Source organism: Podarcis melisellensis, assembly GCF_964234715.1.
Source record: "Podarcis melisellensis genome assembly, chromosome: 4".
NCBI classification, from domain to species: domain Eukaryota; kingdom Metazoa; phylum Chordata; class Lepidosauria; order Squamata; family Lacertidae; genus Podarcis; species Podarcis melisellensis.
Window position 1 is genome coordinate 33,562,632 of NC_138531.1, and position 27,712 is coordinate 33,590,343.

Below are 27,712 nucleotides of genomic sequence, written 5' to 3' on the forward strand. Positions count from 1 at the left end.
CGGCAAACCTAAAGTACATGAGATAGTGGGTTTTAAGGCTCGCTACAGCACATAGGCAACCTTGGAGTGGTTTTCCTTCAAGTCTGCTGGATAGCCTTGTTCCTTCTGGTTGTAATTGCGGAACCCACACCTCACACTGGGAATCTTTTCTGGTGTGGGCCACATTTCTTTGAGGGCAACTTGCAAGGGCCTATAAAACACTGCACAGAGCCAGTGATAAGAAAAGGCAGAGACAAGCATTTTGGGTTAACTTCTTCAGAATAAAGGTTACCCTGCTTCAGTGTTTTTCATGATGGCTACCTCAGACTAGCATTCCCAATCCTATCCCTGTCTACTCAGAAGCAAGCTCCATTTGGTTTGATGTGGTTATTTTCAAACAAGCTTAGAGAGGATTTTTCTAGTACAGTAGTACCTCAGGTTACAGATGCTTCAAGTTACAGACGCTTCAGGTTACAGACTCCGCTAACCCAGAAATAGTACATTGGGTTAAGAACTTTGCTTCAGGATGAGAACAGAAATTGTGCGGCAGCAGCAGGAGGCCCCATTAGCTAAAGTGGTACCTCCGGTTCAGAACAGTTTCGGGGTTAAGAGCGGACGTGCAGAACAAATTAAGTTCTTAACCAGAGGTACCACTGTACAACAGACCAATATAGATACCATTTTTGAAAGAAAATTGAATACTTTACTGGCTATGCACATGCATATATGACAGAAACCTACTCACATTAGTTAGGTCAACAAAACAAAAAGAAAACCCAATTTATTTTCTCTAGTCCAGTTTTGCAAAACCATTCAATTTATTTTTATCAAACAGCTGAAGCTACAGGGAAAGAGAAAACATGCACTTAAAATCCACAGCTTCAGAAGCACTGGGGGCTACATAAAATGAACTGGAGTCCTTCAGGTTTCACACCTCCACTGTTAAAAACAAAACAAAACCAAAGCTGCTTTTTCAAATGCAAGATATTAACTCACCTTAAAAATCAGCACACGTTAAGTTGGGCACTGCTTTCCATGACACCTGGCATAGGATTGTGGCTGAAGTGTACAGCAGTTGCTGCAGCTGTTCACAGCTGCCATAAACATAGTAATTGCTGAAGACCCATCACCAAGTTCTCACACCTTTTTCTCCATGTGCGATGATGGCCAGACTATGCAACTATGCACCAAAAGGGGTATAGCAGCTTCAAATATCAGCTCTTAAAAGAGTAATTGCACTTAAATGCATTACGTGGGCAACTTTCTCTTACTGAAACTTACAGTGAAATCCTAGGCATGTCTACTCAGACATAACCAATGAGACTTGCTACCAGCTAATTGCATTTAGGATTGCAGCGTTAAGTAACTTGAGATACGAAAACTAAGGAAAGGCTAGTTTTAAGTGCAAAGAACACGGGTGGCACTGTGGGTTAAACCACAGAGCCTAGGACCTGCCGATCAGAAAGTTGGCGGTTCGAATCCCCGCAACGGGGTGAGCTTCCGTTGTTTGGTCCCTGCTCCTGCCAACCTAGCAGTTCAAAAGCATGTCAAAGTGCAAGTAGATAAATAGGTACCACTCCGGCGGGAAGGTAAACGGCATTTCCGTGCACTGCTCTGGTTCGCCAGAAGCGGCTTAGTCATGCCGGCCACATGACCCAGAAGCTGTACGCCGGCTCCCTTGGCCAATAAAGCGAGATGAGCACCGCAACCCCAGAGTTGGCCATGAATGGACCTAATGGTCAGGGGTCCCTTTACCTTTACTGCTATTTACGCAATAACGCTATTAAAAAACCCCAACCCTTTCCCCCTTGTTCTGTAGGAACATCTGTTGCTTCTGCTTGTGGCTCATGGACTTGCTTTGAGAAAAGCACTGTGTTACTATTGGATTATTTTTTCAAGGATGTTTGGGAAAGACCACATCCTTCTAAGGATGAGAGACACATACCATCACAGAAGGGATAAATGAGATCTGGTTTTAAAGGTGTTTTTTATGCACTGACTTGGATCTGAGCCCCATTGAAGTCAGCAAACTTGTCTTGAGTAAACCTGCATCCTGCCAGGCTACACTAGTTCACAGGGTGTAAATAAAAGCCTGAATGTACTGTAGTCCAGATTTCTTGTATGAACAGGTAGTGCCATTGATAGAAACGGAATAGCTTTCTTTAAAAACACCATGACGATCAACCTTCTTATCTGGAAATGAGTGTGCATAATCACCACAGAGAAGCAGAAGAGTTACAGACTTTTTATTACATAGACTGGGTTCAAATTTCATTTCTGCTTCACAAGCAGACTAAAAGAAAACAGCAAGTAAAAAATTGTCCTCATGGTAAGAAGAACGAACATTTTTTCTTAAAATTTTCCTAAGCGTTTTTCTTATGTTTCAATTACCAGGGTAGTCAGTTAAAAAACAAAACAGCCTACCCATTAAGAGTCGAAACATTCCACTATTATTTTTTTAAAACCTGTTGTTATCAGCAAAGCTTCTTTTGAGGGAAGCAGCAAGGAACCACCTAATTGTGTCATGGGTGCCACTCATTCACAATTAGGACTGCCTGTGTTCTATTTGCAAACGAGCATCTCTGTGCCTTAAGCAAAGTCTTCCCTTTTCAGGTTACAACATGATTTCTTTTCTTTTTTTACAGAAAAGGCACTGCACTGTTTTTAATAGATCAGGTTCATAGTGCAATATGCCACTAACACACACACACACACACGCACATGAACGAATGGACTTCCTAACAGAGAAAGAGAAACACTTTTTGTTCTGATGCAAGCATCACATGAAGAGCTTTCACTTATGGCAGGCTCATTCATCCTCCTTGGTTAAGAGAATCGTAGCTTAAATCCAGACACCATACAGCAAGGATGGAGCATCTGTGAGCTTGCAACACCTATCGCCCCTGACCACTGGCCATAATGTTTGGGGTTGATGGGCCCTGGAGGACAGGAACCCAAAACAGATTCCATCAATACTTCTTAATGTATAAGCTGCATTGCATTCATTCAACACTGTCTTCATAGTTAGAGGAATGTCACCACTGGTTGACTGATGCTTTCCTCCAAGTAAAGCCTAAGAGTTTATAGAACTAAGAGTTAAATTTTAAAAATTAGGTGGCGAACAGATCGGACTTTTTGCTTGTAATACAGCCAGAGGACTCTTAACAGAAATTCTCAATAAGAGATTAAGAGAAACACACAGACTGCTTCTTTCCCCTTTTAGACACAGAATAATTTAATAGCAAACTTTACTTGCAAGGACGATTATAATTTTTTCTTTTTCTTTTTAAATATCCCTTGAAATGTCATGGAGCTTTGTTTTTCAACAAGTCTCAGGAAATAAAACAACATTTGTGGATGTGGTCACAACATAAAACGTACACCTTTGCACCTACATTTCTTCAAGTATAAGTCAAACATTGCACCCTCTCTCAGTGATGACCGACCTCAACATCTCCTGCGCTTTCCAGGCTGAAAAGCTTTTAGTGGTTTCTCAATTAGTTTAAACCACCATTACCATTAATGCCTCTTCTCACAAGGTGTGGCTCAGTAGAACAAGGCTCTTAAAACGTGCTACTATTCATTTCAAGTATTCTTTGTATTTCTTTTTAACAATAATCTGACCACTTTTTCACTGGTCAGGTATCTTCTAGACATTTGCCGGCATCTTGAAAGAAATTAAAGAGACGAGGTGGGGGTGGGGGGGCAAGGGCATCTTCAGACCTTAATAAAACCACTTGGACAACAGGCATGAATTCAGTTTGATAAGCCTCTCTGCCAGCTCCGAGGCCTGCAGGCATCTTTGATCTTTGGGTGTTGGGGGTCTATTGCTGCATTTTTACCAAGCCAGTCATCATGCATCCAGTGGAAACACTAGCCGGGTACCTCTGCTCATCACCTCAGGTGCCTCTGTTCCCAGATCACGTTCCAGCGCCTCCTCTGAGCTGCTTTTTGTCTTCCTGCCATCAAGGCTGGTAACAGCAGCATGTGAGCCTGAGGACCCGTTAGCAGTTATTGTCGTGTCCCCGTACGTCAGCGTCAGGTCGCTATCATTAAGGATAAAGTCAGAGTCTTCGTCTCGAAGCTGCTCTTGGTTCTGCAGAAGAAAAACCACACAGATTTCCCCAGTGTAAGTCGGTGCAAGTTACTAAAAAGCAAAACCAAAAATGCTGCGGATTTAAGACAAACAAGGTTGCGACTGAAATCTTGAGCACAACTGGAGTGCATGAAACACACCAATTATAAGCAACCAGCTGCATTCCTTTAGAAGTATCTTCACATTCAATAGCTCTAGAAAGCAGCAGTTTTAATGCAAAGATATTGGGGGGAGAGGAGTCACATGTGGAAGCCAGAAAGCTATAGACTGCCCATTTATCCTTTACTCTCATGCATGCCACTGGTATGCAGAGTCTGACAACTTAGCAACAATCTGATAATGCAGAGTACATCCAGCTTTGCTGAATTGTAGAGTTGGAAGGGACCCTAAAGATAATCTAGTTCAGCCCCCTGCAATGCAGGAATACGCAGCTATCCCATACAGGGATCAAACCTGCAGCCTTGGCGTTATCAGCACCATGCTCTTAATAGCTAGCAAAGCCCAGTTTAAAATCAGCTGAAGCCAGAGCTCTTTGTCAGTAGCGACAAACATGTCGGCAGCTCCAGCCTCTTTCCACACCTCAGGGCTTTTCCACGTTATCGAGTTTAAATGAAATTGTTTCTAGTGCCCACGCCAGAGTTTCTGACAGTGAGATGAAAGGGATCTAATGGAGTATGGAGCAAAGGGAAGGGGGAACCAATTGCTCAGGTAGCTTGCAGACTAGCGGTGCCAATGCAGTTCCAGGTAAAAAAAGGAGTCAAGTTAGGAGATAAGTTGTTTCCTGAACAATTCTTTCCTATTCTGAAGAGAGATTTGGGGAGACTTTCACACATTTTGGCTTGCCAGATAAAATATTCCTCCCCCTGCATGCTGCCCCCGGGGGTTCTCCTGACCCCCCCAGAGCCATTTTTTTTTGGGGGGGGGAGAAGTGCCATTGCACAAAGAGAAGTCCTAGTCCTTCTGCTGATAGGGCAGTTGCCTTTTCCTGGACTAGACTAGATGATCCTCAGGGTCCCTTTCCAACTCCAAAACTCTATGAACACATGGTTCCTCCCCACCAGGAGTACTTTGCAATAAACCGGACTTTACCTCAACCCATGTTCTTTACCAAACATTCCCTTTGCTAAGTTTGGTTTACCCTAGAGCAAGCTATAAAACTGCAGCCAAGTGGGACACAAATATCACTTACAAAACACACACACACACCGAGCTATCACCAATACACCATAACTGATAGCGTTTCTCAGGATTATGCTGTCATGAGGCGGAAGGGACAAGCGAATACTTCAGATGGAGCTCAAGTAATCTGAAACATTCTTTTGAAAGCGGCCAAAACATGGATCCCTGGGGACTTGAAAATCTTCCAAAAATAACCCTAAAACGGCCTCTTGATTCCTTACTTCTCAAGTGAGTTTAAGATATGCTATCTGCAAGAATGTGTTTGGGTTCAACTTTTACTCATCCTGTTAAATATATATTTAAATATACCCACCCACCCCCAGGATGGAGGCATTCCTGAAACTGGGTGTGCTACAGTAGCCACATGGACATTTTCCTTTATATTTTCATATGTTAACTCCTCAGGGTAAGCCCTCAGTGAAAGAGAAGGGTTTTAGCAGAACTGACACTTCAATGTAATTTTTTAAGTACTTAATCTTCCTCATTAAAGAAGAAAAGCAGGGGCTGCAGTGCAAGTCAATATTACAGGAACCCCGCAGTTAACGATGGATTGAAACCTGTGCCATTTTCGGGACTAATGAAATCGACTCATGCAACTCAGTTCCCAGTCTGTGGAACGCAGTCCAAGCTAAATACTACCTTTGCAATTTAAAGCTCTTGCAGAGCTTCCCCCAGCTTCCTGTTAGTTTTGTGCATGTACACAAACAAACCTCAGCACGAGACCACAGATTTTGCCTGGCCTTGGTAGCCAGCCATTATTGGCTGCTATCTTCTCCTCCCTCTCAAGCCTCTCGCTTTGCATTCAGATCTGCAGGTGATCAGAATCCACCTCGCTGCTTGGGAAAGCTTTCAAAAGCACAGTTACAAAGGGGAGTTTGCCATGCTTTGAACGCTTTCCAAGGCAGCAAGAAAGATTCTCATCGCTTTCAAGTGCCTTCAAATCCCTGCAAGTGAGAGAGGTTGCCTCCCACCCACCCGAAACATACCAGAGGATGGGTGGGAGGGGAAGAATCTGCCTTGCTTGCCCATCACAGAGCAAGTAGAGTCTCCTTCCCCAACTCTTGAGTTCTCAGCAAACTTTGAACCTTGCCCGGAACAGCTCACCAATTAAGTCGCTTTTTAAAAGCTAAACACATAGCCATGGGTATGCTACATGGCTGAATCCCGGTCGCAAATATTTACACCGGTTGTCTCTCAAATCCAACTGAGGACCTTAAAAACAGCAAGACCTCCTACACAGGGATGTTGTGGAACTCCTAAAGAGTTAACAGAGTTGCTTATTCCAAAGTCTCTCGCGTCACTGTGCATCTGCTGAAAATGGTCCACTCTTAATAAGGAGGTGTCACAGAGGACCCAACTGTCAGGGCTGGAGTCAGGTGCAGGTCAGCAATAAAACAATAAAGCAACTGAGGCCTGTGCAGTTGACTCTTTATTCAAGAGAACGTCTCAGAAACTCTTTCCAGGAGAACTTGCCCCAATGAAGCAGTTGTAAGGATCAAAGGCTTTCTAACGCTACCCCAGGAGCCTAAGGCTTTGCCTTCTTCCTCTTGTTCCTCTGCCCTCATCATTCCTCTCAGTGTTCTGGGAGACAGGGGAGTGGGGAGCTGGTTGCAACAGGAGGGGGAGACTCCCCGTTTTCTTCCACAGCCTCTTGACCCCCCTCCTCTCCAGCCTCTCCCCGCTCACTAAACCCTATCGCCTCTCCTGTTCCCGTTACTTCCCCACCTTCCTGTTTGCTCCTTCTTCCTCTAACCACTTGTCCCACCACCAGTCCCGAGCCTTCCTCCTTTGGGGCTGCCTCCCACCATTCCTCTTCATCCAGCCGGTCTTATGACGTCGGCATTCTGAATGATTTCCATATCTACCCCAAAAACCTACTGCACTGAGGTGTTCCTACAGTCACAAATTTACCAACAGCAACATCTCAGATAGCATTTATCGGAATGTATCAGAGTATGTGTTGCTTCTATTGCATTTCAGAGCACTGCAGTGTGCGCCCAAGTTTTTTTTTTACTCTAGCTAAAGAAAACACTTTTGTTAACCAAACAGGGAAAACACACTGACCTCATAAACCTGGGGAGTCGTTAAGCAACGCGCTATCAAGCCGCACCAACTTGGAAGAGTGGTAACGAGCGGAGGGCCACTGTGTGTGAGAATGGGCTTGAGGTAACTTTTAATGCGTTGTTAAGGAAAAGAAACACGCTTAAGTAAAAACGATTAAAAAAAAAAAATACTTCATCACAGCCATATTCATTTTTTAAAATTGCTTTTGTAAACAAGTTTTTTTTAATTAAAGTTTTCTTGGTTTACAAAGGTAGCGCAATGTCTCTTTTTTCAAGTTACATTTTCCATAGGTCAGTTTCATTTGTTGAGACGTTAGGAAGAAAAGGGGGGAGAGGTGGAGGGGGGAAAGGCGAGTTGGGGTGGGGTCGGGAGGCGATGATTCTAATTTGCTTAATGTATGTGTGGGGTTTTGTGTCAGCGTTGTTTGTGTGGGTTCTCTGCTATTCACTTGTGTTCCTTTGGGGGTAAGAGACATTGGGGTTGGCCTAGGCCCTAGGGTGTGGTTGCTTGCTTGTGATTGGCTGTGGTGAACTTTGTTTCCTCTGTGTGTGAGTGGGGTGGGTGGGTGTTTTTGAATTAGGTTAGCTATATTGATTCGTATGCTGTTGGTGGATTCTTGTCCTTGTCTTCTTGGGCTGTGTCTGTGATAAAGGGGAGCCATACCGGGGTGAAGGTATCTTCTTCTATTTGTCCCCGTGTCCCATGCCATTATTTCAAAGCTGCCTGATCAGGGGGCTCAGAGGCAGCCGGCGTGTTCATGCAGAAAAAGCTGGACATGGCACCTGGGCAACAGCTTTTCTTCGCCACTGTTGCAGCACACAGATCAGGGCGCTGTGTTGTGCATCATTAGTCTGTTCCTGGCATTGGCTAGCATTAACCTCACCCTTCACATGCCCTGAAGAACGAGACGATGTGTCATGCTCTGCATTGCGAAACTGGCTTCATGAAGCCATCAGAGGAAGGCTATTTCCAGATTTCGTTCTGCATGTGAAGATGATCGTGTGACTGGGGAAGGTTAGGGAGAGAGGTAAAGGGTAAAAAGGTTGGGATTGGGAAAGCCACCTGGCTCTTCTGGTTACCCAAATTCTTCCTGGCTGACCGGCCTTCTGGGAAGTAATTTTTTTATTGATGCTGGCCTCTGGCAACTCCCCCACTCCCTCCATTTCTTGGAGTTTCGTATTACTGGAAACTGCTGGTGGTTAGGCCATTTGTGAGTTAAGTGGTGGCTTCATTTCATGGAATCATTGCATTGGAAGGAACCCTGTGGGTCTTCTACTCCCAACTCAGCGCCACACTCTAACCAACTGAGCTATTTGCCCATTGCTCTTGCTGGAGCACTCTCATCCTAGCTGTCCACTCTCATCCTAGAGACCAGCTATAAAGAGCCAGTGGCTACCTCTTCTTCGAAGCGGTTTCTAACAACTCGAAAAGGATACTTGTGGTCAAAGCTGTACCACAGCCTGAAGATCCAAACACTTTCCTGTTTTGTCCGGTTCCTTCTTTCAGAATCTGGACCCTCCTGTCAAGAAGAAGAAGAAGAAGAAGAAGAAGAAGGAGGAGGAGGAGGAGGAGGAAGAAGACCAGTTTTATATATCGAAATACAAAGAGGTGAACCCTTTGGCACAGCAGTTCTTGAGCAATTGACAGTGAGTCAAGCAAGAATATTGACAGTGAGTCAAGCAAGAACAGCTTCACCCCCAAGTGAAGATGGTAGTCTTCACTTTCGTTTGGCATGGAAAATGGAAGAGATGGTGACCATGGCCGTATGGACCTACGCAAAGGAGGAACAGATATAGGACGTTTCTCTACTGGGCATTAGCTCTGTCCCTTATGCTCCCCTTCATGCTATGTTCCCAAGCCTACACATGTCCCCGATCACATGTTATATGCCAACCTGCATTGTAACATATGTACCTAGAGGTGTGATATTTGTTATCTGGAATCATGGTGCTCCAGGAGGATATTTCACTGCATTTTAACTATCAAGGGGGGAAATTAGCAAAAAGATTACTGAGCATATTTTGAATGCAATAGAACTCTGTTTATTGTGATGATGAATAGAACGCTAGAAAGGACAAAAGCACCAGAATTGTTACAGAGAGGAATCCTTTAGCTCGATTTGCCTAAATCTGAATGCCATACCTCCCCATTTGGTCTAGGCTTGCCCCTAATTGACCTGAGCATTGTTTCGTTTTCTTAAATATCCCCCAGGGTTATCCAAAATCCTAGCAGTAGAAAAACCCCAAAGACTCCGCATCCTTTTTGCTGCTTTTGAGTCTCTTCTATGTAGGCATTTGCTATGGCCCTTTAGTAACCAAGAAGAAACTGGTTTGAATGAGCTCAGGTTTCCAGTAATTGCAACTTTTGCTCTGATTTTCACGTGATAAAAGAAAGTAATAAGAGACCTTATGGACTTTGGCCTCTTGCATGCAATTAGCACTAGTGATTTGTCAAAGTACGGTTCCAGCATCTCATTAACCTATGGAGAAAGGTAGCTACTCACTCCTTGAAGGACTTGAAAGCTGTCGTTAGTGGGTGGCGGGTCTTGATCTGGATCAACTCCAACTCTGCCAAAGAGCAAAACAAAACAACATCAAGGGGAGGATGCAGAATACTGTGTGCTTAGGTGAACTTGAAATGCCCTTTAAACTGGGCTTGGCGCCATTGTAAAAGGGTGGCTGAACACTTTGTTTGCGGTGCAAGAAGTTTCAGAAAGATTATTGTAATCTACAGGATTCTATGCAGCCACTGTCAGGATAGGCCCCATCACACCAACTACTGCAAGTTGAACACTGCTGCCAGACTTCAAAACTCTGGGCAAGGAATCACTTTATAAAGCTGCAGCAGCATTTTATTTTGGAGAGAGAAAATGCTGATTGTCATGTCCAGTAGCTTGGAGCATCACATCAGCTTGTTTTCCTTATATGATGTAATAGGTAGATTACAATTCCTCTGTTATGTTATGATGGGTTCACGACATATTTATTTTCTTATATTTATATCACATGTTTCTTCTGACATAAAACCATATCTAATCTAATCTAATCTATCTATCATCTATCTATCTATCTATCTATCTATCTATCTATCTATCTATCTATCTATCTATCATCTATCTATCTATCATCTATCTATCTATCAATCATCTATCTATCTATCATCTATCTATCTATCTATCTATCTATCTATCTATCTATCTATCTATCTATCTATCTATCTATCTCTATCTATCTCCCAGGTAGTCACCCATCCAGACCCAGATCTGCTTAGTTTCAGCAAGATATACTTAAGCTTCATCTGCCTTCTTCTTCTTCTTCTTCTTTTTTGGCCAGTGGGACATCATTATAAAATCAGGGTTTCCCAAACTTGGGTCTCCAGCTGTTTTTGGACTACAACTCCCATCATCCCTAGCTAGCAGGGCAAGTGGTCAGGGATGATGGGAATTGTAACCCCAAAACAGCTGGTTTGCGACAGTTTTGAAGGTTCAGATACTTTGGGTGAAAGGAGCCGCAGGGCAGAAGCAGAGAGTTAAGATCCCGTTGCTTAGAAACCCAAGAAGAGATCAGTTCGCAGGAGGTTGCAAGAGAGCAGACCACGAAGAAGTTGTTTTTCAAAACAGCACACATTTTTAAAGCGTGGAAAGAAGAAAGCCATCAGTGACCAAGCAGAACACAGCAAATCCAAGTATAGGGCAATTATGGTGTCAGTTCCCCTGCTGGATAATGTTCAATCAACCACATGTCCCAGAAAGACAGAATAGGAACAGTTACAGTTCTTGATTTCTCCAGTTGAAGGTTCTCAAGTGGCAGGACCAAAAGAGAGTAGTTTTTCATATATATAGAATACAATATAGAATACAAAGAGGTTAACCCTTTGGCACAGCAGTTCTTGAGCTTCGCTGAGCAATTGCCAGTGAGTCAAGCAAGAACATATTCACCCCCTGCAAGTCCCAACTGAAGATGGTAGTCTTCACTTTCGTTTTCTTTAGTACTGTCAGTACTTGTCCATAGAGGACTGGATGCTCCCATACTGCATTTGAGGGAAAGAGGCAAGGGTACGCACTTGCTAAAATCACTATGGCAAGCTCCTCATGTTGATGCTTTTTTTAGCGTACCCAATAGAGTAAAATCCCTTCAAACAACAGTTTGTATTTCCAAAAAGAAAAGGGGAAAGAAGCCCTCACTTTTGCACATGGTCACACCTCCAATTTCCCCCCTATTTCCCACAATTCTTTTGTTGCCTGAAAAAGTATCTTCTCAACTTACTTTCACATCCCTTTCCATTACGCAACTGCTATTTCTTGGAAGCACACAACTACCTTGTTACAACAGCTTCGCCGGCTACCAGTCTGTTTCTGGGGACAACTCAAAGTACTGATAAGGAACTACAAAGCCCTTCAAGACTTGGGACTAGTCTACTTGGTCATCTTCCCACATCAGCCTGTCCAGGTTTTCAAGTGTTTGAGAGAAACTCCTCTTCTTGTCCCACCAAAGCTTGACGCAAACTTAAAGGTAAAGGTACCCCTGCCCGTACGGGCCAGTCTTGCCAGACTCGGGGGTTGTGCGCCCATCTCACTCAAGAGGCCAGGGGCCAGCGCTGTCCGAAGACACTTCCGGGTCACGTGGCCAGCGTGACATCGCTGCTCTGGCGAGCCAGAGCTGCACACGGAAACGCCATTTACCTTCCTGCTAGAAAGCAGTCCCTATTTATCTATTTGCACCCGAGGGTGCTTTCGAACTGCTAGGTTGGCAGGCGCTGGGACCGAGCAACGGGAGCGCACCCAGCCGTGGGGATTTGAACCGCCGACCTTTCGATCGGCAAGCCCTAGGCGCTGAGGCTTTTACCCACAGCGCCACCCGCGTCCCTGACGCAAACTTGGTGGACGACAAATAAAGGTGCTTCTTGGTGTGGCAGCTTCCAAACTCTAGAACTGCTTCCCAAGCAAAACCTATCTAACCCCTTTTCGGATGACCTTCCGCTCACAAAAATCTGCTTTGGAAGGTTGAGGAAATCTTCAGAACAGCAGGGGAAAAGCAGGGATTAGTAAAAATTACTTTATCTTGTTGCTCTTACAGCAGGAACCTCCACCTTCCACAAAAGGAAGATCCTCCATTCATGGAAGGGCAATGCTGCAACCAACCCTTTTACTTTTCGGTACCTGGAAGTCCTTAATTAAATGCAAATTTAAATAACAATTCCCTCCCCATGTTTGTCCTTTGAAAATGGAAGTGGGTATTCCATCAAATACCAGCTAAATACCACCCTAACTAGATCTTCCAAAAACCTTTACAGTACAATCTTATGCAACCACTCTGGTGCATAATGACTCAGGGCTGCAATACCTCAAGGACTGCCTCTCCTCATATGAACTGACCCAGACCCTGCAGTCATCATCTGAGGCCCTTCTTCACGTGCCTCCTCCAAGAGAGGTCCAGAGGGTGGCAACATGAGAACAGGCCTTGTCTGTGGTGGCTCCCCATTCGTGGAATGCTTTCCCCAGGGAGGCTCATCTGGCACCTTTGTTACATATCTTTAGGCACCAAGCAAAAACATTCCTCTTCTCCCTGGCCTTGGCTAATTAAACAACCTATGGCCTTTTAAACTGTAGGGGGGTATTGTTTTTGTTTGGTACCATGTTATGTATTGTTGTGCTTTTATATTGTAGTAGTAGTAGTAATAATAATAATAGCCTTTTGTGTTCAATTTTAAGTAAAAAAACAAAACAAGCTGGTTGCACCCCAGTATAACGTTCATACAAAAAAATTTCTTAATGCAAATATTTGCGTTTGCTTAGAATTGATATTCCGGAAGGATGTTATTAGGAATGTTATTAGGATGTTATGGTTGCTAGGTAGTCAACCATTATGGGCATCTTTTGTGTACACAGTGCTTAAGAAACAAATGTCAATTTTCCAGATCAGACTGGCTTGCTTTAATACGCTATAATGAAGGATAAAATTCTTGGTGCTTCACAAGAACAGCACAGCAAAAGCTCAGGTATTAATTCAGAAAGTTCTAATTTAGCCAAAGTACGCGCCACGATTTCTATCTGAATTGCAAGACTTCCCTAGAATGCATGTTTTCATTCTAAATCTTTGCACTCCTTTTTAACTTATAGGTTAAGAGACTGTAGATAACAGCTACTGCATTCTTTCAACCCACATGAAGCAAGGTTTGCAGAAAATCCAGGAATCCTGCAGCATTAAGAGGCAAGACATGCAACAGCAGACAGAGAGTGCATATACCTTAGGTTAGAAAGATGAAGAAAGCCAAGCGTCAGGTAAAGCTCATTACCAATGGAACTATTATTTGTCACCTGAAGTACAGCCAGCGGCTTTCATTCATCTCTTCCACCGATGGAACATGTTCGCCAACTCTAGTACAGCACAAGAATGGAATTTATTTAATTATAGATTTTTACCCTGCCTTCCACCCCACCCCTCCCAAAAAGTTTCTTAGGGCAGCTTTATGCACACACACACACACACACACACACACACACACAAACCATAATACTAAAATGTTTTTTAAAAAACAAACACGTCAATAAAATCAGAAGAGAAATGCTAGTGTAATACCAATTCCATCATTCTTGCGGAAATAATAAATGTTTTAGGCATACGCAGCAGGCAACACTCCAGGCTGCAACAACAAATACGCGCTCTTGCGCTCTCTCTCGCTGCCTCTCAAACAAGCCCCTCCCTAGGGCCTCAGCACATTTGCAAACACAAACATAAAAAATACAAGTCTTATACACTTAAAAGGAAAGCCAGAAAGTAAGGACAATGCAGCAAACCAGACGCCTATGGCTGCAATTCCTATATTCTGCAGCAGGCATAGGCAAACTCCGGCCCTCCAGATGTTTAGGACTACAATTCCCATCATCCCTGACCACTGGTTCTGTTAGCTAGGGGTGATGGGAATTGTAGTCCCAAACATCTGGAGGGCCGGAGTTTGCCTGTGCCTGCTCTACAGTCTTCTTAGGTTCCTCTTCACTCAAGCCCTCTGCTTGTAACTCCTTCCCTCCTGACTCTTCCCTCAGTGCTTCTCTGCCAATTTATGTGGAACGCAGTCTTCTCCTTCCACCCCCTCCTTTTTTCCTGGTTGCAATCTCCTTTCTTGACTCCTGCGCTTTCTCCCAAATGCCCTTTGCTTCTCCCCCGTCCCCATTTTGTCTCTCCCACTCCCCTCAAGGTCCTCTTTCTCAGGTTTCTACTCCCTTCCCGTGCTTGTAAACCCCAACTCTGATTTTCCAGATTAACTTCCCCGTGCCTGATCCGTACTGCCACGTGACCATAGCTTAGTGGCAAAACAAGGTGGGGAAAAACAAACCACAAAGAAAACCCAATATATATCTATACAGGCATATGCCCTAACCTTCCTGCTGACACATTCAGAAACTGACACTTCCTGGGGAAGAAAGCTCAGCTAGGTGGCTGAAGATTCTAAGAATGTTCTGATAAGCAGAACTCGATTCTGATCTAGCAGAACTAGATTCTGATCTAGCAGAACTAGATCTTCTTACATGCTAGGATCCCCATGCACATTTATGGATGGACTAGATTTAGATGTGAACTGTTATGGCACAGACAGACTGTGGCGGCCAGGTCATATAGTTCCAAATGATGGTGTATACTCAAACACAATAGGAGTTTCTTAGTAAATGATAACTAATAAGGACTCGAGATTATAGCAGTGTCATCAGCAGAGACAAGAAAGGGTGCAACTGCCCTTCTATCGCATTCCTTGACCCCAAAGTGTCCTAATTGTATATTGTGCTGCAGCTCCCCTGACCTCTTATACGTGAAGGGAACTATTTAGCTCACACAAAAATGCAGAAGAGAGACTGAAACCCTTGTGTTCATGGGACTTGGATTCAGTTAGTTGCACAAGCAGAAGCTTGGCATGTGCAATTGCCTCAAAACAGCAAAATGAACCAAGGCAAAACTTGGTTTAGAACAACTTGCCAGCTTCCTCCTCCAAGGGCTCAGCGCGCCAGTCTCCAGCGGCCTTCAGAGAAACAGTGCCCATGGCCGATGTGTATATTCACAGAGAATCATAGAACTGTAGTCCAACCCCTGCAATGCAGAAGTCTTTTGCCCTATGTGGGGCTCCTGAGATTAAGGGTCTCATGCGCTACTCATTGGGCTGTTTTTGGAGTTCCCCAGCCTCTATGGGATTTTTTTTTCTCTTTTAAAAAACTGTACTTCTGCAAAGCTTGGAGTATCCTCAACATTACTGATACACCCTCCATGTGAGTGTATGTGTGGTGCTGTTTTGACTACATAAGCAATGGAATTCACAGTGTAAACACTGAAAATGGAGGAAATTACAGACACTTCAAATGTATCCATTTCGTTTCCATACCCCAATATGTCCCCCCACCCTCTAAAAAGATCAAACATATCATAGATGTTTAAGGCAACTGCTTGTCTCCAAAAGCAATCGTTTTAAAAACGAAAGTTCATTTTCGTTAGGTCATAATGAACACCAGAATTTAGCTGCAGTTTAGTTTAATTTCTTCTGAGAACTACCAGGAAAACTAGCTTAGTCAGCTGTTTTCTGCAGAAGAAAACGCTGCCAGCGGTTTTTTGGTTTCCTGGCTCAAGCCCCTTCTCTCTCAAGATGGGTGAACTGCAAAAGGTTTTGAAGACAACCGGATTTTAAGCTCTCCTATTCAGGCATTGCTTAAAATGTAACTGCACTCACTGCATACAGACTAGTGGGTCACAACAGACAGTTACAACCTCGTTACAGATAGCCATGTCACAATAGCCGCTTGATGTCATGCATTTATTTAGAAGCTGGGATAGTTCAGTCGGTAGAGCATGAGATTCTTAATCTCAGGGTCGTGGGTTTGAGCCCCGCGTTAGGCAAAAGCTTCCTGCATCGCAGGGAGTTTGGACTAGATGACTTTCCTGGTCCTTTCCAACTTTACCATTCTAAGTCCCCCAGAGTTCAAACTGCTAAGTGTGGGTAGGACTGTAGCAGTGCATTGGCACTATGTCTCATGGAAGTGCTATCTGCAGTTTCCACATTTGTTCTTGATAGTGATGGTTTGAAACAGACACTGCACCTTCAGCCAGACATCATTCTTCCAGCAAACATTACAGTACCCCAGCGTTGGGGAACCTGCACATCTCCAGATAATGTTGCTGTCCAACTCCCATCAGTCTCAGCCAGCACACCCAATGGTCAGGGATGCTAAGAGTTTAGTCCAACAGCATCTAAAGGGCTACAGGTTGTGTACCTCTGCAGCAAACTGCCAGGCATGCGAAGTCAAGACCAACCTTCCAATTCCTACTGTGCAGAGTCCTGAGCGTCTAATCCTCAGCTATCAGCCACTATCCCACTCTCTTGCAATGTACAGAGAGACATTTTCTGCAGCAGGATCTCCATGAACAGCCAACTTTCTTTCGCATGGTATTTTAATGTTGCGCATGACTGCCATCTCCTGGACTGAAGGTTTCATCTCATGCAGCCTCATCTGCACTTTGCAGGAAAGCATGGCTGTTTAAAAGCGGTATGATAATGCAGATGGGGGCTTGGAATTATTTCTTCTGCAGCTCTAAGGTCAAATTTAGCACACTGAGGTTAGCAGACCTAATCAAAAGGAAGATATGTTACACTGAACTGTATACAGAGTTCCAGAATGCTCGTCCAATATTGAAGTACATTCCCATGCCTGTGGCACAAACTAAAGGACTGTGACACTTGTTTCCAGGAAGGGTACCAATATTAAGTTTGAAATCAGTGGCCCAGCCTCTCACTCCTTCAATTCAGCACAGCGATCAATCCTGACTTAAATATTTCCTATTCAGCGTGCTAAGAGCAAATACAGCAACAAATAAGTGTCAGACCTGGTAAACCAGTCAATGTCAAGAAAGCCTACCTAGCACACTCAAGGAAGAGCTCACATTCCAGTTTCCTACAGCATGGACAGACACATCCATATCTGTAACTGCAAAGCTAAGCCGTTTTTCCCACTAAGTGTTTTGTTTTGTTTTTTGCTTCCCATCCAGATGGATGCTTGGACACAACCTGGTGCATAACTAATGGTGAACTTGTAAGAGAGAGCCAGGAAACATTCAAAAACATTGCTGGGTTAGGCAAAGGGGTAAGGGAAGGAAATGGAACTTTTGCAACATCTTTGTTTATGATACACTGGCAAGAATACAGAAAACCGAACAGTTCTATTTAGATAGCAGTAGGCTTGCAGGACAGCTAGTGTGGTGTAGTGGTTAAGAGCGGTAGATTCGTAATCTGGTGAACCAGGTTCGTGTCCCCACTCCTCCACATGCAGCTGCTGAGTGACCTTGGGCTAGTCACACTTATTTGAAGTCTCTCAACCCCACTCACCTCACAGAGTGTTTGTTGTGGGGGAGGAAGGGAAAGGAGAATGTTAGCCGCTTTGAGACTCCTTCGGGTAGTGATAAAGCAGGATATCAAATCCAAACTCTTCTTGTTATGAAAAGCCATTTAGCACAGTACAGAACCAGAGTCCTCTTCTTGTCAATGGGCTTCCACAACCCCTATTGACCTCATTGGAAACTTATGAAAATGGGAAATTACTAGATGACAAATTAAGACCAAACAAGATCACAAGAAGTACACTACAAACTACAAGCAAATTTGCCAATTCCCCAGCATCTGACTACATATTGCTCCCACGCCAGAAGCTGTATGTCGGGAAAGTACAAAGCCTATAAATAATTAACTTGCAATAGAAGAGTAAAACAATCCCCGCCCCTTGTACAAATGTTCTGCTTGTATGTATCGCCTTACAGAAACGTATCTGAACTGTGCCAGGCAAACAGGAAATAAATGTGTTGCTCTACTGATTGCAGAGGAAGGTTCTTAAATGCCCCGCACCCCTTGTGGGATATATGAGCTTCTCATGTTATTTGATAGGCACCAGCATCCCACAAGTTATAACAGAGGATAGGGTTCTGCTATTTAACTGTGACCACTTACTGTGAGCTACCACGATCTTGGTAACCTAACCCTGCAAAAACCCCACACAGACCTCAAACATGACTAGGTATTAAGAAGCAAGCAAAATGCTCAACCCCTGAATGAACAGCAAGATTTTGCTGTTATGCAATTCTGTTATAAGCAGTTATTCTCCTATGATGCAAAGCCAAACATCGAATGCATATGACACTGATTTTGTACGTATCAAGCAGTTCGCGTTATTTCCTTGTTATTTAAAAAATGTGAACGTGACGCTGAAAAAGGTACAGTTTAGATTCAACATGGGCACCTTATATTTAGCCATGAGAGCATGGGCGTTGTGCCTCCGCCAATGATCCAAACAGTGAAGAAGACAATGAGGAGTGTGGTGGAGAACATCATCTGATGAGAATAAGTTGCGGTGTCTCGTATGGCTAGAGCAAATGCCATGGCTCCTCGAAGTCCTGTAGATAAACAAGTGAGAGGAATGTAAAACCTGACAATACAAGAGCTGTTTTGTATGATACTTCCCCCTCAAACCTAGAGTTGGAACGCTAAGGCGTTTTCAGCCCAAGTCATATAGACTGGGGGGGGGGGGGAGCAGTAAACATAAGAAGCACATCTAGCCCAGTATGAATCACATGGACCAGCCATTTCTCTCTCCAGGAATTCGTCAAGCAGAGAGTCTTAGGTGCAGATGCTGGGACATTCTGCAAGCAACACAGATATTCTACCACTGAACTATGGCCCTCCCCAAGAGGATATGTCTCTTGAGCTAAGTGTTAAGGGCTGTTGGCATTCCATTCCAAAAATAAGCTGTCAGTTACCCATTAAGATGCCCTAAAATATGCTCTCTGAGTAACTAATTATGTTATGCAAAGGAAGCAGGTTTCTGCTCAAGTCTCTTGAGAGAGGTTGTTAATCAGTGGAGCGACAAGACATGTGCAACTTAGTCTGCTTCCAGGTTTTTGCAGAGTTTGGAAACCTCGACAAAGAGCAGTTAATACAACATCACAAGAGCCACAGGGTAGGGAAACGCAAAACCCGTCCTCCCTATCCTGAGCCACTATAAGGCATTTATTTCTTTTTATTATTTTAGATATCCATCCAAGGTGGCAAGCAGCATTACAACTGTATTCAAGGCCTGCTCTGGCTCCCCCTCCCCCCCCCACCGCTTCAAACCTTTCTGTCCCTACAGCACTTCTCAAGAAGTGGGGGGTATAAATAAATCTGATGGACTTTACATGAAACACTGAAGTTATTTATTGAAAAAATAGTCACCCTTTGTGAAGTTTGGTGTGTGTGTGTGTGTGTGTGTGTGTGTGTGTGTGTGTGTGTGAGAGAGAGAGAGAGAGAGAGAGAGAGAGAGAGAGAGAGAGAGAAAGAGAGAGAGAGAGAAAAGAGGAGGCCCTTGAGGGGCATGCTAGGTAGGAGGAGACAAGCCCAAATCAATAAAAATCAATAAAAATACACAGCAAACTGAGGTTCTCCCCCCCCAAAAAAATCCTGCCCCCCTCCCACAAAAACCCTGGCTATATATCTGTGATACCTGTATCTACAGATGGGAACTTTGTGTTGTTGATGAGATAAGATTACAAACTTGATCTTATCATCTTACCTGAAAACATCAGCATGTGCTGGAAATTCCAGCTGATCTTGTGCCTTCTGCCCAGATTCAAGAAGAATGAAAGAGGGTAGATGTGTGCAGCTCGTCCCAGGAAAACAGCTATCTAACATCACCTTTTGGTTAAGGATCCAATATTGTTATCTACGCCACACTATGATCAGGTAGTTTCTTTAAACTGAAGTGTTCTGTTCCAACCCAGGAACCTTTCTTCCTGTTCTTTCGAAACCTGCTGTTATGTGGCTCCGAACAGGTAAAGCCAGTATCTCTATACTGTAACTATTGCTCCCTTACAGCTGTTTTTGTGTGTGTGTTTTTAAGAAAAGGGGGGAGGGGAGGCAGCCCTTGCTTAACAACCCTCCAGTACACAGAAGCCTGTTTGCTGCTATTCTGTTTGAGGCACCCTAAAGAAAGAGAGAGAGAGTTAAGAGTGCACTTAACTCCCACATGGCTTTCCCTCACTGCTGAGTCAAACACACTCAAGTGAAAATCTGTGTCACGTCGTTCTTAACCTGAGGTACCACTTTAGCTAATGGGGCCTTCCGCACCGCCACACAATTTCTGTTCTCATCCTGAGGTAAAGTTCTTAACCCGAGGTACTACTTCTGGGTTAGCGGAGTTTGTAACCCGAGGTGTTTGTAACCTGAGGTACCACTGTATTAGAATTGCATTCATACTGAACAGAGTCTGTGTCACATTAGCATTAATATGAGGGGTAGAATCGCTCACTCCTACAGGGCAAAATTTATCATGTGGGCACTTTCCACCTCTTAAACCTTCACACAGGCTTTTGAGCTGTTCCGTAAGGCCAAACAAACGGTGCTTAGAGGAGATAAAACGGAAGAAGAACTGGATTGGTCTCTTCAAAAACAAGGGAAATTCTTGCTCATCTCGGATAGCTCAGTTAAGAGTGTGGTGCTGATAACGCCAAGGTTGCAGGTTTGATTCCCGTATGAGACAGCTGCTTTGCAGGGTCCTTCTTCCAACTCTGCAATTCTAGGATTCTTACTCATGAACTGTGCACATATGTGTGAACCTTACCAGGATCCTCTTCACTCCTTACCTTTGGAAGCTGCCTTATAGTGAGTCAGGCCCATTGCTCCATATAGTCCCAGCACGGCCTACAGTGGCTAGTTATAGCTCACCAGGATTTTAGACGTGGTTCTCTCCCAGTTTATACCTGGAGAGGCCAGGGACTGAACTTGAGACCGCTTGCCCGTTTCACACACACCACATGGATAAAGCTGCTTTCCATTTCTTAAGAATGCCAGCAAAAACAAACAAGAGCCTTGGCTGTTTGCTCAGGGAAAATTCAGTATTTAGGATATTCCACTGTTATTAATGTTCATTGTACAACTTAAAGGATTCTAAGTTATCACCGTACTGAGACGGTTTTTGGAAAAAAAGCCTAACATAAGGTTTCCACATAATATTCTTGTAATGTTATAACACAGGGGCCAACAGAGAAGTCTCAGGTGTGCCACCAAATCAGTGGAAGGTTGGGTGGAAAGTACTGTCAAGAGGAATTAGGTTGCAGTTACCTCAGAGAGCAGAGCTTCGGGTTACAAGGAAGACATGGTTTCTGTGTATGTGTTTGTTCCTCATAAGGCAGTGCAGCGAGAACTGGCTAATGGGAGCGTCTTATCTCTTCCCTCACCTTCCCATTTTCCTCTGCAAATTTCTAATTCTTACTTGTTATTTGCACCTCAGAATCCCTGGCTTTAAGCCCCAGAAGTCAGCATAGTTGAGAGAGCAGTATTCCTACCATGGCATTTGCAGGAAAGTACTACTAGACACACAAGGTGTTAAAGGCCTGTTTTCTCCCTATAGGTGCACAGGTACCTGTTGGGGGAAACAGGGCTTCCCCCTTTCTCATCCAGTTTTAGTTCCTTTAGCTCAGCTGCTCCAAAGATCCGCCCCCTCCCCTTTCAAGACTGGCTTCTCAGAAGTGCAACACCCCGAGAAACATGTTATAATGCAGAAGAACCCAATAAAGGATACGAAAGCTCCAATGATGAAAATGGGGCTGAATATATGCTTCTGGAAAGTGAAGAGTGCTAAGCCCATATAAGAAAATATGAAGTTCTCAGCCAGGAAGTGCAGCACTTCAAAGAGCTGGAAAGGAAGTTAGGGAAGGGAGAAAAAACATGAAGCCTGCCAACTGAATTTAACGCAATATACATGTCTTACCAAGAGGAACACTAGCTTTTCAGAGCAGCCTATTCTGAACAAACCATCTAAAGCAGCATGCACTACATACATTGTAAAGCACCTTTCACCCCCTCTGCCATAAAATCATGGAAATGGTAGTTTGCTGAGGGTGCTGGGAATTGCAACTTGGCATAAAAATACAGTTCCCAATTAAATACGAAAGCGGCATGCATGCAGATAGCTGTGGGCACACCTTGTTTTTAAAAAAACAATTTCTCTGCCCAAGAAGTGTGCAAAAGCACAGAGACAAGCAACTGTAAATTTGCTTGTGTAGTTTTCTGGTTTGGGAGCAAATCTAAGGTACTAAAAGATTTTAAATAATAATAATAAGAAGCCACCACCAAGCTTTTAATGCACTCTTATTAGCGTGGTGAAAAAGCAATGAAAGCAACTGCCGTAATTTCTCGACACACACTTTTCATATTACTGTCCAAAATACTTTCTCTAGATTGTACTAATCAGACTTGCAAGTGCAGGAGTACATAAGACCCTCCCAATTGTGCACTTCACCTAATCAAGCATTCATCAACTGTGAGATTAACCATTTCTACCAGGTATCAGCAGCCTTCATTCAAAATGAATGAAGAGGAGCATGCCTTATTATATATATATATATATAGAGAGAGAGAGAGAGAGAGAGAAAGCAAAACTAAGAAGACATTCTTTCACCTGCTTGGTTCGGCTTCTTGATTCAACAGACAGATTATTGTACGTATAGTGAGCTTGTGTGATTCCACAGAACAGGACAGATACCACGCCTGCCAAGAGAAACAGAACAAGAAGCAGCATTAGGTTAAATGCAGACATCATCTCTTTTCTGGCTTAGTATTCATATCAATCTTCTTTAAATCCTGAAGCATTACATTCTGATATATACTTGCTATCTTTGTGGGTTATCTTTTCCAGTGAGCCTGCCCTGTGTTCCAATGAGAAGTAACGGGGCTTAATTCTGCATCATCGCTTTGCCACCTGTACTGGAAAGGTAGTCCCATAATCCCATGGGTGCAGGGACCAGGTTCTGTTAATTTTTAGGTGAGGGAAATCATTCTGCACTCTTCCAAAGGCAGGCAGGCAGATATATACTCCATGATTCAGTCCTGTTGCCAGGAACAAATCCCAGGGTTGTGCCTCATATTTCTTAAGGGTTTGCAAGATTAAAAGAGTCTCTCTTGGGTATGTTTATAGGGAGAGATCAACCCAAAATGGGCTTGGCATGCAAGGGCTTTGCGTGAACTTTATCAGCACTGGCCAAGAACTGGATGGCCAGCAAATCAGCTATTTATATTGGAGAAATGCAAGTAAAACCTGGAAGGCTCGGTTGGTTAGAGCATGGTGGGGAGAATGCCAAGGTTGCAGGTTCAATCCCTGTATGGGACTGGTGCATATTCCTGCATTGCAGGACTAGATGATCCTCAGGGTCCCTTCCAAATCTACAATTCTATGAAAACACAAGTCTGTTTTCCGCTAGGCTTTCTGCTCCTTTCAACAACAATGAACACAAGGCATCCACTCCCTTGGCTCCTCTTAAGGTTTATGTGTTGTGAATCTCTCTGCTATAAAGGCAATGAGAATAAAATCTACAGCTGGGAATCCAAAAAGCTCTTTGCCACCCAGTGTTTTGTGAAAAGCAGGCCCTGACTCCATACAACATTGCAATCCTTTTTTAAATTGACGGGGGTATCAAAAGCAGACTGAAGAAGAGATCCCCATTCCATACCACAAAGTCAAAAATCCACTGGATCCAAACCCGGTGTGGACCTATAAAAATCCTATATTAAATAAAAATAAATAAAGAGCACTCCAACCACCCAGTCATCTGTTGACATTGCAGCAAGGAAGTCTTCACATTGCAAAATACATTAGAAAAGCCATTTGTGAAAAAAGAAGATCTACAAAGAGGACATGTAACAGCTCCGGTCATTAAAAGGAGTTCCATGTCCAGTAAAAACGCATGACTTCTACAAGGAGATATATGTCAGGACATCTACAATGTGGAGGCAATCTAGTTTCAAGGGCCAAAAGATACAGTACTAACTATCATATGTTCATCACTCGTTTCCATGTTACATTTGGCCAAATAGATTCCGCCAGAAATCAGATTCATATTATGCATTTATATTATGCATATTATGCAACTTCGTAACATCAGCACAAGTGTAATTTGAAAGGTGACAACGTGAGTACCCAATATGTTGCCAATAATAATAATACCAATTACTGTATAAGCACAAAATCTATTCATTCCAGAGCCTGTTAATATATCAAAGCATCTTACCTGTAAAGCCACAAGCTTCAGCCAGCAAGAATGTACTCCAAGACATCAGAAAAAAGAGTGCAGTCTCCAGTAAGGGGAAGCAATGCAGTTTTGTGAACTTTGTTACGTGATTATTGTGTTAAGGAATCACAAAAATTACAGCATTAGGTATTTTCTACAGCTATTAGAACTCTTCCCAAAGGGTTGAATGTGATGAGTTAGTACTCATGTGATGGTACTGTAGCTCCAAATGTAGACCACAGGTTCTCCTTGACCTGGCCAAGTTATAAATGCTTAGAGCTGGGTATTCACCAGCTCTCTCCAAATGTTGCTAAACTACAAGTCTTATCTGGCCCCTGGCTGTGCTTGCTGGGGCTCCTACAAGTTGCAGTTGAGCAACATATGGAAGGCCAATGGTTCCCCACGCCTGATCTGGGCAGCAGCCAAATTCTGAACACATCAATTTGGCTTCCTTGTCTCCCTCTAGGGCAGTGATGGCCAAACCTTGCCCTTCAGCTGTTTTGGGACTACAATTCCCATCATCCCTGACCACTGGTCCTTTTAGCTAGGGATGATGGGAGTTGTAGTCCCAAAACAGCTGGAGGGCCAAGTTTGGCCATCACTGCTCTACTAGGGAGTCTCTGCTTGTCAACATTCCTGGCTTCCGATCTCACGGCTGTCTTGCTTCACAGTTTGCCTTCTTGCCTTTTCCCCCTCATCCCTATTCCAGCATTCTTAGGATGGGAGACTTTGCCTGCAGATGACTACTGTACCTCCAAACTGATCTACCTGTAAAACAAAGTTGTCTATATTTCAGTGCAGTTTTCTAGTAAAGTGTTTTTTTTTTTAATGGCATGACGATCTCTATGATTCTACAGTCAGAAGACCTGAAGATTGTAGTAGATAAGAGGAAATGCTGCTTTCACCAGAGAATGAAGTCAAAAGTGAGTGGGCATCTGCAAAAAAACACACACAAAAAACTGGGAGCATTCAACAGAAAAAGGATATCAGAGCTGTCACAACTCCTGTCACTACTCCCATCATGAACGAGCCGCTAAAGATTCCAAGGAAAACACCAACAGATTTAAAAAAGGCAGCTGCATCAAAAGCATGGATGTTTCCTCCCGTGGGCTGATATGCTACAATAGAACTGCAACAGAGGGGACAAGAAGCAGCAATGAGCAAAATATTTATCCCACATAATTCTTCCTCCTTTAGTTATCTTAGGAGCTGCATCTTTCCCATCTATCATCCCAACCACACGCAAATGATCTCAAGGCAAATGCAAAAACAGCAGTCTTTCCAAATCTGATTTACAAGACTATCAGGAATTGGTTCATTTTGTATTAATGGTCTTTCACATAACACATCAAAAACTCTTAATTTTTTTTACTTACGAAGATAGTACAATAGCAACGGCATCGTTCAGAACGCTCTCTCCAAACAGCAGTGCATAGAGATCAACATCAGCATGAAGTTCGTTAAAAATTGCCAGTACAGTGACTACAATTGGGAAAAGAGAAGAACAAGGCACTAAAAATTGGTCTTACTGTATATGTGATTTTGAGCAGGAAAGAAACAGCTCTCTACCGACTTCGTATGCAGTGAATGTTATCAAGCTATAACACAACCATGAAACCAACGGTGTTTAATACAGGTTGGCAGTTGGTGAAAGGTCTAATCAGTACTTTAAAAAAAAAAAGAGAGAGAGAGAGAGGGGTCCCGGTTTTTTATCTTGCTGTAGATGCTGCCAATGTCAGCACAAAATGGCTGCTATGGGCAGCAGAAAAGGAGGTGATAGTACTCAATACTCCTGAGTCGTGACATGAGGTGAGAATATTCTCAAGAATATTCTCTGCTAGAGAATTCTCCGGAGAACATTCTCCACATACTGTAAATTCTGTGTTGTCCACAAAGCTGCTTTAAATGTACACATCTCATTAATCGAGAATATTCGAGAATATTCTCCAAAAGATTTTAACATCACTACTCATGAGTACAGTCACACACACAAAAGTACCGGGTCTCCTAAACATCTGTCCAAGGCCCAGTGCCTACATTCATTTTGCACGTGCTCAAGTTATCACAAGGCAACTCAGTACCTTCTCAGTTCCCCCATGGGGAACATTTAGTCAGCAAACGACCTCATGTGGAGACATCTGGCATTATCTCACTGAGTACATGGTAAACACTTACTGTTGCCACAAGGGGGTAATGCCTCTGCAATAGTGCACCTCTCCTCTACCCCAGATTTAAAATGTGCATAGCCATGTTGGCTCATTGCAGAGGGGGGACGGGACACCCCAAAAGCTACACTAAGGCCTTATTAAGGTAAAGGGACCCCTGACCATTAGGTCCGGTCGTGACCGACTCTGGGGTTGCAGCGCTCATCTCGCTTTATTGGCCGAGGGAGCCGGCATACAGCTTCTGGGTCATGTGGCCAGCATGACTAAGCCGCTTCTGGCGAACCAGAGCAGTGCACGGAAATGCCGTTTACCTTCCCGCTGGAGCGGTACCTATTTATCTACTTGTACTTTGACATGCTTTCAAACTGCTAGGTTGGCAGGAGCTGGGACCAAGCAACAGGAGCTCACCCCGTCGCAGGGATTTGAACCGCTGACCTTCTGATCAGCAAGTCCTAGGCTCTGTGGTTTAACCCACAGCGCCACCCACATCCCAAGGCCTTATTAGGACCAACCAAAAAGCCATGAACAAACGTCTGAGTTCTCCAGAATTCTTCACAAAGTTCTGTGTTAAACCCAACGGTATGGTAGGGGGTGATGGTAATGGGGGGGGGGAAACAAGACAAGATGGCATTGCCCCCTCCCCAAAGTCTGCAATTTTGTCTTAGAATGGAATGCAGGCATTGCAGCAGGCATAATTAGAAGCACAATGCACCCTAGAATATTGGCACAAATATGAGGGGGAAAGATAATGTTGCTGCTTCTTTCCCCCCTCCTCCAATCCTCTCCCGCAGCCCATAAGAAGCCCCAGAACAAGTGTCAGAGGAGGCCATGACAAGGTTATTTATAAATTGCCTCAGTTTCCACAAAGGGCCATGAATGCCACTGGCTCCTCCTGCATAGGTCTCCTCATGCTTGTCTGACAGTGTGGAAAGAATCCATACAAGCAGATCCCCACATTGTTAGGGATACAGAAGAGCTCCCCCTCCACCCAGGTCTATACAAACTATGGTTGGGGAGAGATAAGGAAATACTTGTATCACTACCACTGCAGGACTGTTTTTGGCAGACAGCCACACTGCAAAACTCCTTGTGCATTTTTCATTTTTCTTAGCCATTTTACCCCATTTTTAAGGCTCCCAGACAGGAAATTTATACTGCATTTAAAA

General features: G+C 43.8%; 1 protein-coding gene across 2 annotated transcripts in view; it reads right to left on the reverse strand.

The window, feature by feature from the left end:
* Nucleotides 1-2,208: 2,208 nt before the first annotated feature.
* SLC9A7 (solute carrier family 9 member A7) overlaps nt 2,209-27,712 on the reverse strand; it is a 50,824-nt gene continuing 25,320 nt past the window's right edge. Inside the window, exons 6-17 of one of the 2 annotated variants that reach the window (XM_081907569.1) lie at nt 25,758-25,863; nt 25,369-25,510; nt 24,382-24,487; nt 22,776-22,864; nt 21,897-22,010; nt 19,890-20,001; nt 18,582-18,735; nt 13,635-13,694; nt 9,822-9,885; nt 8,755-8,837; nt 7,319-7,424; nt 2,209-4,075 (exon numbers count right to left, since the gene is read on the reverse strand). In XM_081907569.1, coding sequence (XP_081763695.1) covers nt 3,833-4,075; nt 7,319-7,424; nt 8,755-8,837; nt 9,822-9,885; nt 13,635-13,694; nt 18,582-18,735; nt 19,890-20,001; nt 21,897-22,010; nt 22,776-22,864; nt 24,382-24,487; nt 25,369-25,510; nt 25,758-25,863 — 1,379 coding nt within the window. In that variant the 3' untranslated portion in view covers nt 2,209-3,832. The remainder of the gene's footprint in view (nt 4,076-7,318; nt 7,425-8,754; nt 8,838-9,821; nt 9,886-13,634; nt 13,695-18,581; nt 18,736-19,889; nt 20,002-21,896; nt 22,011-22,775; nt 22,865-24,381; nt 24,488-25,368; nt 25,511-25,757; nt 25,864-27,712) is intronic. The other variant, XM_081907570.1, reaches the window with a different exon arrangement.